Source organism: Geotrypetes seraphini, chromosome 13 (assembly GCF_902459505.1).
Source record: "Geotrypetes seraphini chromosome 13, aGeoSer1.1, whole genome shotgun sequence".
In the NCBI taxonomy this organism is placed as follows: Eukaryota; Metazoa; Chordata; class Amphibia; order Gymnophiona; family Dermophiidae; genus Geotrypetes; species Geotrypetes seraphini.
Window position 1 is genome coordinate 6,002,440 of NC_047096.1, and position 11,068 is coordinate 6,013,507.

The 11,068-nt window shown below is 43.7% G+C and overlaps 1 protein-coding gene across 2 annotated transcripts in view; it reads left to right on the forward strand.

Moving 5' to 3' along the window:
• The window catches only part of IRF6 (interferon regulatory factor 6), a 30,891-nt gene extending 22,657 nt beyond the window's left edge, over positions 1 to 8,234 (forward strand). For both annotated transcript variants that reach the window (XM_033917721.1, XM_033917720.1), the window contains exons 6-8: positions 1,736 to 2,128; positions 4,374 to 4,492; positions 7,470 to 8,234. In XM_033917721.1, coding sequence (XP_033773612.1) covers positions 1,736 to 2,128; positions 4,374 to 4,492; positions 7,470 to 7,679 — 722 coding nt within the window. In that variant the 3' untranslated portion in view covers positions 7,680 to 8,234. The remainder of the gene's footprint in view (positions 1 to 1,735; positions 2,129 to 4,373; positions 4,493 to 7,469) is intronic.
• Positions 8,235 to 11,068: the final 2,834 nt, after the last annotated feature.

The window sequence follows — 11,068 nt, forward strand, 5'->3', positions numbered from 1 at the left end:
CTGGTTGTCTCCTGATTGTAGCAGTTGACCAAGTCTCACCATATCTGGGTAAGTGGAACAGACATTTTAACCAGTGGCATAGTATGGGGAAGGGGGGTGGACATCTCCAGGTGCCATCTTAGTGGGGGCGCCAGCACCTCTCTGCCCCCCCATCCCCCACGCTATGCTTGCACCCTCCCTTCCCCCCTTATCTTTTTAAATCTTCACCAGCGAGAGCAGCTTCTCTGGCCTGCTGCTCACAGCGGCCTGGCTCCCCTCCGAAATCACTTCCTGGAAAGCCAGCACCGGTGTGCGCAGCAGGCCAGAGATTTAAAGAGGTACGGGGAGGAAGGCAGGGTGCAAATGTGGCGGTGGGGGGTGGGGAAGGACTGGGGGGGGTGGAGAGGAGAGTGTGGGGTATGCCTCCTACCCTTGCTATGCTACTGATTTCAGCCATCGTGGCTGTATTTTTACTTAGGGAGCATTTGATTGCATCTCTACAGTGAGAAACCACTCCCCTGGAAGATTAGGGTGTCATTCATAATGTTATCTCGTGAAGATCCTGTCCTTAGTTGCTACATTGCAGGAACTGCATAAGTCCTAAGTCATCATTAATCCACAGACTGAGCAGCTGTGCATCGTGAATCCCAATAGCTGCCTCAGCCAGGTGTTTTGTACAAGGTGACCTTTTACTTGAAAAGACTGCTTAAACCAGCATGTCTCAGAAGAATCAGGATGGTTTGGATGTGTACTAAATCAGTGGTTCCTAACTTTGTCCTGGAGGACCACCAGGCTAATCGAGTTTTCAGGCTAGCCCTAATGAATATGCATGGAGCAGATTTGCATGCCTGTCACTTCTGTTATATGCAAATCTCTCTCATGCATATTCATTAGGGCTAGCTTGAAAACCCGATTAGCCTGGGGGTCCTCCAAGGCAGGGTTGGGAACCACTGGTCTAGATTACATTAGGACACCAGAAAGTTATACTGTCTACCCTGGAGTCTTTCTTGTGTCTGTATTGACCTCTAATCTAATGCACAATTTATTAATCACACTATATACCAAAAAGGTTCAAGGTGATTTACATTCAAAGAGGCCGTAAAATCTATGGGAAAATGCAAAAACGATCAATAATTAAAATATCATCGTAACATTAATATTACAAGTCATATAAAAAAGTTTTCAGATTTTTACGAAACCTTAATTGATATCGATCCTAATGTGGACAGGTAGATTATTCCAAATTGTAATGGCAGCGTAAGCAAAATTGCAATTGAGCTGTCGTTTATACCGTACTCCTCTGCATTCCTCCGAGCTCACTATTCAGTAGATCATTGCCTGGCAGAAGAACTGAAAGGGTTAAATGTGTCTTTTGCACAAGCCAAGCCACTGACTAGCTAGGGGTTAACTTGAATATAAAATATTGTTTCTTTTTGTGTTACGAATGGGCCTATTGCCACGGATCATGTACTGGCTAGGTGAAATCGTGATGCGTGAGAAGTGGCGGGAGATGCAGGATCTCTGGTCATTCATTCATGTGGCATGAATTTGCAAATTGCTCTCTTGTCCTGAGAGAGATCACAGACGTCAAGGCACCATGCTATAGTATCAAGACTGTGCTCAGAATTTGAGGTCCTGGATAGTGTTGGTTGAATTATAATTTGTACCGTTATAAGAGCAGCAACGATGGCGCTAAACAAATTCCAGAATGTTTAAATTATATAATACATATGTGTGGGTTTTTTTTCCATTCTAGTGACAGACTTAGAAATTCAGTTTCAGTACCGAGGGAAGGAGATGGGGCAAACAATGACTGTCAGTAACCCCCAGGGTTGTCGGATATTCTATGGCGACCTTGGCCCCATGCCAGACCAGGAAGAACTCTTCGGGCCCATGAGTTTGGAGCAAGTGAGGTTCCCCAGACCCGAGCTGATAGCCAATGAGAAACAGAAGCTGTTTACCAGCCAGCTGCTGGATGTCATGGACAGGGGTTTGATCCTGGAGATCAGTGGGCACGCGATCTATGCCATTCGTCTGTGTCAGTGCAAGGTGTACTGGTCTGGCCCTTGTGCCCCTTCGCCCAACACACCCAATTTGATTGAGAGGCAAAAGAAGATCAAGCTTTTCTGCCTGGAAATGTTTCTAAGTGGTAGGTTTTATGGTATCATTTCTTCACTTTTTTTTTTTTTTTTTTTTTAGGAATAAAGTATGTTTTTCATTTTGTCTATACATCAAACTTGTTCCCTTTTCGAAAGAGGTCATAAGAATTGTCAGCTAGATCCTGAGATGAAGATCTAGCTGACAATTCTTATGACCTGTTTCGAAAAGGAAACAAGTTTGATGTATAGTCATTGTTGAATGATTGTTGAGCAAAATTCATAGATAAGGTGCAGTTATTTAGATTATATCTTAGTTTCATTTTGTCTTGCCATATGCTCATTTTCTCCAAAACTAGTCAATCCACAGCAAGCAAATTTTCAGGTCGATGCCTATGAATCAGGAAAATATAACAATATTTTTCCCTACAGAGGTTGTGGTAAGTACGGAAAGCTTAGCTGACTTTAAGAAGAGTTTGGAAATTTTCTGGAGGAAAAGTCCATAGTCTGTTATTGAGAAAGGCATGGGGAATGCAACTGCTTGCCTGGATCGGTAGCATGGAATGTTGCTACTCTTTGGGGTTCCAGAATCTTTTGTTACACTTTGGGGTTCTAGAATCTTGCTCTTCTTTAGGATTCTGAATGGAATGTTGCTACGCTTTGGGGTTCTAGAATCTTGCTCTTCTTTAGGATTCTGAATGGAATGTTGCTACTCTTTGGGGTTCCAGAATCTTTTGTTACACTTTGGGGTTCTAGAATCTTGCTCTTCATTAGGATTCTGAATGGAATGTTGCTACGCTTTGGGTTTTGGCCAGGTACTAGGGAGAATGGGCTACTGGGCTTGATTGACCTTTGGTAAGGCTATTCTTATGTTCTTATGTAACAGGCAAACAGAGGGAAAAGTGGGGGGTGGAATTATTTAATATTTGGTCCTAACACTGTGTAGCCAGTGGAATTACTGCAGCCTTCACAAGCAAATATCACGAGACCCCAAGAAATCAGTGTTATGTTGAAACATGGATCAAACAAACAGAAGTATAAGAAATGCAACCAGTGTAACAATTTGCCATAATCCCCCCCCCCCCCCATTAAAGGAAAAAAATTCAGTCTCCTCAGTGGCGTAGTGAGTGTGAGAGACACCCAGGGCGGTGGTGCCCCTCCCCCACCCCCTCCTGCCACGTGCCGCTTCTCTTCATCGTACCTCTGTAACATTCCTGGCACGAGCAGCAACCCCCAAGCTGCTGTCGTGCCAGCTTCTGCTCTTCCTCCAATGTCACTTCCTAGGCGCAGGTCCAGGAAGTGATGTCGGAGAAAGAGCCGACGCTGGCACAACAGTTTGGGAGTTGCTGCTTGCACCATGAACGTTACAGAGGTACGGGGAAAGGGAAGTGGGGTTGGGGGGGGAACAGAGAGGAGGATGGGTGCCTGTGTCCTCGCCAAGATGGCACCCGGGGCAGACCCCCCCCCTTTACTATGCCACTGGTGGCACAGAAATGCAGATTAGAGAATGACACGGGAACAATTTTTTCCCCGTCCCCACGGGAACTCATTTTCCTGCCCCATCCCGGCGACTACTTTTCTTGCCCCATTTCTGCAAACTCCATCCTCATCTGCACAAGCCTCAAACGCTTTCAAATCCTAAGTAGCAACATTCTAGAGCTCAGATTGTGATGTCATAACGCCTCATTCCACCAATGTCTAAGCTCCGTCCTCATCTGCACAAGCCTCAAACACTTTAGAATCCTAAGTAGCAACATTCTAGAGCTGAGATTGTGATGTCATAACGCCTCATTCCACCAATGCCTAAGCTCCGTCCTCATCTGCACAAGCCTCAAACACTTTCAAATCCTAAGTAGCAACATTCTAGAGCTGAGATTGTGATGTCATAATGCCTCATTCCACCAATGCCTATGCCCCACCCTCATCTGCACAAGCCTCCAACACTTTAAAATCATGTGTTCGAGGCTTGTGTGGTTATGGCAAAGTGTACAAGAATGGGGCAGGGATAGGAACAGGAACAAAACTTGTGGGGACAGGGAAATTGAGTTCCTACGGGAACAAATTTGTCCCCTTGCCATTCTCCAACGCAGATAGAAAAAGTTGCATTTTCAGTAATTTCTTAAACTTTGACATATCAACACACAAATGCAGTTGACTCATCAAAGCATGCCACAATTGTACACCTGTAATACACAGAGCGGTCTCTTGTGCTTAAGCCTCCAAGTTGAGAAACGTAACTGGTTCTTCTAGACTGTAGAAACTTACGTTTATGGTGTATCTGCATTATCTGTTTATCAGAGCTCATTGCCCATCAGAAGGGGCAGACAGAAGCACAACCGCCCTATGAAATATATCTGTGCTTTGGAGAGGAATGGCCTGATGCGAAGCCCAAGGAGAGAAAACTCATAGTAGTTCAGGTAAAAGAGTTTTGCTTTTGTGTGTTTTGTTTTCAACGAATGCAAGAATTTGTTTCCGATCTTGCGTTCGGTTGCTGCTGTTCTTTGCCGACTTCCTCCCCTATGAGAGATGTTGATCGCTTAGTATTTTAAATGGAGTTCCTTTCTCGATGAATATGTCTTATATATTGTACACCGCTTGGATCCTTTTTTAGGCTGTTATGCGGTATAGAAAGTTTTTAATAAACATAAACGCTCACAGCACATAGGGGAGGAAGTCATCAAAGAACAGCTGCCGTCTAAGACGAACAGTATATCTGACCGCCACACAAAGGCAAGAATCATCCATGCACTACTAGCCAACATAAATGGGCTTCTTTTGGAAAGTCCTTGTGTGTGTGTTTAATATTTAAAAGCATGATATCTTGGGGAGGGGACAAATTAAGGACCTGAAAGTTAATTGGAGGGGGGTACTGCTGAATGTTGGCCCGGGGTGCTCGCTACCCTTGCACTAGCATTGGACGTTAGCATTTTCTATTTTGTTTTTAATCAACACATCTTGATTTAAATTGAGACATTGCAAAATCAATTCTTAAACTGTAGATCAGTTCTTTTTCCTTTGCAAACCAATTCTTGATTGAATTTTTTGATTTTTATAAAGAATCTACACCTTTCTGAACCAGTTTACTTTTTGTGGCTGTAGAAACATAAACAGGACAGCAGATAAATGCCAAATGGCCCATCCAGTCTGCCCATCTGCAGCATCCACGATCTCCTCTCCCTATTGGCTAGGGCTCTTAGCGTTTGCATCTCCTCTTCCTATAGGCTAAGGCTCTTTACACCTGCATTGTGAGGTCATAGAGCTTTATGGTTAGAGAAACATGATGGCAGATAAAGGCCAAATGGCCCATCCACAGCATCCACCATCTCCTCCTCTCCCTATTGGCTAAGGCTCTTAACATTTGCATCTCCTCTTCCTATTGGCTAAGGCTCTTTACACCTGCATTGTGAGGTCATAGAGTTTTATGGTTATAGAAACATGATGGCAGATAAAGGCCAAATGGCCCATCCACAGCATCCACTATCTCCTCCTCTTCCTATTGGCTAAGGCTCTTTATACCTGCATTGTGAGGTCATAGAGCTTTATGGTTAGAGAAACATGATGGCAGATAAAGGCCAAATGGCCCATCAAGAGCATCCACTATCTCCTCCTCTCCCTATTGGCTAAGGCTCTTAACATTTGCATCTCCGCTTCCTATTGGCTAAGGCTCTTTATACCTGCATTGTGAGGTCATAGAGCTTTATGGTTAGAGAAACATAGAAATATGATGGTTGATAAAGTGATGAGTCTTGAGTGGAGGTCATGGAGATGTTCGATGGTCTGGTTTGTTTTATTTGGTTTAATGATGTCTGTTAGTGAGACATCTTGTATGACTTATATAATTTTATATTTTGATGTATGTGTGGGCTTGGCCAGTTTTGGCCTTAAATGATATTCGTCGTTTGATGTGTATGATGTATGTAATTTGCTACAGTGTATCCTTGAAGTGTTTTGTACGACCAATGTAAATGTTTTATTTTGTATGTTAATATGTAACTCGCCCTGGATAAGGGTGGGTGAGAAATAAACAAACAAATGGCCCATCCAGTCTGCCCATTCGCAGCATCCACGATCTCCTCCTCTTCCTATTGGTTAAGGCTTTTAGCATTTGCATCTCTTCTTCCTATAGGGTAAGGCTCTTTACACCTGCATTGTGAGGTCATAGAACTTTATGGTTATAGAAACGTACAAACATGATGGCAGATAAAGGCCAAATTTCTCATCTGCAGCATCCACTATCTCCTCCTCTTCCTGAGAACTGCCACGTGCCTGTCCCACACTTTCTTGAATCCAGACACAGTCATTTATCTCTGCCACCTCTACTAGGAGACTATTCCAAGCATCTACCACCCTTTCTGTAAAAAAGTAGTTCCATAGATTACTCCTGAGCCTGTCACCTCTTAACCTCATCCTATGCCCTCTCACTCTGGAGTTTCCTGTCAGCTAAAAGAAATGCATGTCCAGTAGTGATGTAGGGATAAGTAGTAGCGTTCCTATTTATGCCACGTAGGTATTTAAACGTCTCCATCATATATCCCCTCTCCTGCCTTTCCTCCAAAGTATACAGATCGAGATCTTTAAGTCTGTGCCTGTATGCCTTATGACATTGGCCACCGACCATTTTATTAGCCATCTTCTGGACTGACTCCATCCTGTCTACAGTATATCTTTTTGAAGGTGCAGCCTCCAAAATTGTATACAATATTCTAAATGAGGTTTCACCAGAGTCTTATACAGAGGCATCAATACCTCCTTTTTCCTACTGGCCATACCTCTCCCTATGCACCCCAACATCCTTCTAGCTTTCGCTGTCACCTTTTCAACCTATCTGGCCACCTTAAGATCATCACATACAATCACACCCAAGTCCTGCTCCTCTTTCATGTACATGAGAGGTGGTGAAGAGGAAAACGGTGACAGAGTTCAAGAAAGCATGGGATGATCACAGTGGATCTAGAATCAGAAAGGGTAGTAAATATTGAAGAGCTAAGGCCAGTACTGGGCAGACTTGCATGGTCTGTGTCTGTATATGGCCTTGTGGATTAGGATGGGTGGGAAGGGCTTCAGTGGCTGGGAGGGTGTAGATGGGCTGGAGTGAGCTTTGACGGAGAGTAAAGGGGTCTGAATATTAATAGATATCCCATTTTGATGAAAAAAATAAATGGTCACGTTAAATTGAGAAGATCGAAGCACCCTCGCACTGGAATAAGGGACAAGGTGGTCATCTAGGGATTTTGATGAGACCGGAAGAGTTGCAGCTGGTGGGTAATAACGACCTATGGATGGAATTCTGTACGCTATTGGAAGCCAGTGTTCTTTAGAAAGGAGTGGAAAGACATAGTTGCATCTCTTGAGGCGGCAAAGTTGAATTTGCTCTTTGTTTCTGTCTTCGAACAGATCGTCCCGGTGGTCGCTCGGATGATTTACGAGATGTTTTCGGGAGACTTCACGCGTTCCTTCGACAGCAGCAGTGTGCGTCTGCAGATATCCATGCCCGACATCAAGGACAACATTGTGACTCACCTGAAGCAGCTCTATCGTCTCTTACAGCCTCATCAGGGTCAAGAGCCTTGGCCCATGCATGCACCCAACCTGCCGGCACAGTGACTGAAGACGGCAGCAAGTGGCTTCTGCCTTTCACTTTCACTTTCACTCTCGGGCTTCTTTTGTTTAAGTAGTCTGGTTGCTGTGTTAGTCAACTTGAATGTATAGAAATAAAAGGTATATATATATTTTTGCTGATTTACCGGTTTTACAAAACAAATTTTTTTTTTTCTAGTTTTCAAGAGCTAAAAACCATTTCCTCATTTCGGGATGGAAAGAGGTTTTAAGGTCCTGAAAGCCATCACCTTTCTATTTTCTCTCTTTCTTTTGTAAGTTATAACTGTGTAAAATTCTTATTTTTGTTCCATAAGCTTTGATGCAAACTTTTAATTGAGCAAGCCATAAAAGGCATGTTTATTGAATTATTGTATAGACGTTGCAGCGTTAAAATGTAATTGTTCCCAATGCTTCACTGTTTCATATTGTGCTTGTAATATGGTCCTGCATCGGCGGCAGCAGCATCCCCTCCCCCCCAAAAAAAAAACCAAACTGTACAGTGCTTTGAATGTTGTCCTAGAGATTTTAGACATTAAAGGAACTGTCTCATTTCTTTGCCCATTAAGGTCACCAGTTTCTCCTAGAATAGTTTTTATAACAATCAAGAAGTATTTTCCAACTTGAAGCTCTTCTCTTTCCTGTGTGAAATGGGTTGGTGGTGCCAACCTGGTGCCTTGAGGGCATCTGCATACATCCTACCATCATACCTTGTCACTAACCCCCAATTTTACTAAGGTGTGCTAGCCAATTAGAATATAATGGACATGTTAGCATTTAGCGTGCTAAATCGACTAGTACGTCTTAGTAAAAGGGACCCCTAAGTGATTCCATTGCATTCCACTAGAGAAGCTGAATTTCAATTACCCTTCTTGCCCCTGGTGTTGGATCCTCCTCAGCAAGATTCAGGGAAGCTGTGATATACCAGTTCTATAATGCTCAGGTGTATCTGTGTCTTGTGGTAGCCCAAACTCGCGCTCCGCTTTACACTGTTTTCACACGTTAGGGGCACTGTTCCCTCTAAGATACGCCTGGCCCGGCCATGCACCTTTTTTCCGAACCCCGCACAGCTGTTCCGGACTGATGCACGCCAAACAGTGGATAGGAAGACATGAACTGTGTACCATGAAGTATCTCATTTTGGTGATAAATGTGATTGTTAGGGGCAAGTTGTTTTCTTAATTGTTGTGTATGTGCGTTCATTTGATTTATTAAGAACATAAGAATTGCCGCTGCTGGGTCAGACCAGTGGTCCATCGTGCTCAGCAGTCCGCTTATGCGGCGGCCCCCCAGGTCAAAGACCAGTGCTCTAAATGAGTCCAGCCTCACCTTTGTACGTTCCAGTTTAGCAGGAACTTGTCCAACTTTGTCTTGAATCCCTGGAGGGTGTTTTCCCCTATAACAGCCTCTGGAAGAGCATTCCAGCTTTCTACCACTCTCTGGGTGAAGAAGAACCTCCTTACGTTTGTACGGAATCTATCCCCTTTTAACTTTAGAGAGTGCCCTCTCGTTCTCCCTACCTTGGAGAGGGTGAACAACCTGTCTTTATCTACTAAGTGTATTCCCTTAGGTATTTTGAATGTTTCAATCATGTCCCCTCTCAGTCTCCTCTTTTCAAGGGAGAAGAAGCCCAGTTTCTCTAATCTCTCGCTGTACGGCAACTCCTCCAGCCCCTTAACCATTTTAGTTGCTCTTCTCTGGACCCTTTTGAGTAGTATCGTGTCCTTTTGTACCGTATGTACATTTTGTAACCCGCTTTGGATAAAGGCGGGCTAGAAATGATATTAAACTAAACTTCCCTGCCTCCCTCCCACTGCCCCCCAGCTACTGCTGCTGCTTTTATTAAAAAAAGGAGGTTTCCTAGGATAGTAAAAAATGTACACGTATATTGCTTTGAATATTTAATATGAACAAATGTGACTGACTCATATACACATAATCACGGATATAAATAACATCTGCTCAAACCGTTCACACAACAACCCAATTCTTAAAAATTCTCCCAAGTAGTACTTTAACTAGGAGGTTGATGTATCATATAAAGGCAGGGTCTCATTGCAAAGAGCCTCTTATAGCATTTATTTTATTTCAAGTCCTTATCCTGAATAGGTTAGTGCCATATAATCATTACATCACACCTCCTTTCCACCCTTAAGTCCAGAGGAGGGCGACAAAAATGATAGGAGGTTTGTGACAAAAGACGTATGAGGAGAGACTGGAAGCCCTGAATATGTATACCTTAGAGCAAGGGTACCCAAAAGGTCGATCGCGATCGACCAGTAGATCGCAAAGGCAACACGAGTTAATCGACTCGCATTGCCTTTGTGTTCTCCCCGTTCCCTGACACTTGTCAACAGGCCAGCAGCCTTCCTCCCGACATCAATTCTGACGTCAGAGAGGAAGTTCCGGGCCAGCCAGGCAGCAATTGGCTGGCCCGGAACTTCCTCTCTGATGTCAGAATTGATGTCGGGAGGAAGGCTGCTGGCCTGTTGTTGACAGTGTCAGAGAGCAGGGAGAACTCAGCAGTAATGGCAGCTTGTTCCCAGATGATGACGGTGGTGGCAGCTTGTAGAGAAAGACAGGACAGACAGAAAGAAAGACATGGAGACCGAAAGAAAGAAAGGGGGGGACAGGGAGACAGAAATAAAGACAGAGATAAAGAAAGGGGAGGGGGCAGGGAGAGAGGAAGAAAGGCAGAGAGAAAGAAAGAAAGGGGGCAGGGAGAGAGAAAGAAAGAAAGGGAAGGGGGCAGGGAGAGAGGAAGAAAAAGTTGGGGGGAGGGAATGGAGTGTGGCAGGGGGTAAGCAGGGACAGAGGAAGAAAAAGTTGGACAGAAGAAGAAAGTGCAACCAGATTCATGAAATCACCAGACAACAAAGGTAGGAAAAATTATTTTATTTTCAATTTAGTGATCAAAATGTGTCCGTTTTGAGAATTTAATTCTGCTGTCTATATTTTGCACTGTGGCTCCCTTTTACTAAACTGCAGTACCGGATTTTAATGCAGGGAGCCTATGAGCGTCGAAAGCAGCGCAGGGCATTCAGCGTAGCTCCCTGCGCTAAAACCACTATCAGTTTAGTAAAAAGTGAGGGGGTATATTTGTCTATTTTTGTATAGTTGTTACTGAGGTGACATTGCATATTTTAAAGTCATCTGCCTTGATCTCTTTGAAAAACCCCATAAAGTGTGCTTTGTGTTTTTTATAATTTTATTGTTGGTACATCGTTTTGACTTAGTCATTTTAAAAGTAGCTCGCAAGCCAAAAAAGTGTGGGTACCCCTGCCTTAGAGGAAAGGAGGGACAGGGGAGATATGATTCAGACGTTCAAATACTTGAAAGGTATTAACGTAGAACAAAATCTTTTCCAGAGAAAGGAAAATGATAAAACCAGAGGACAT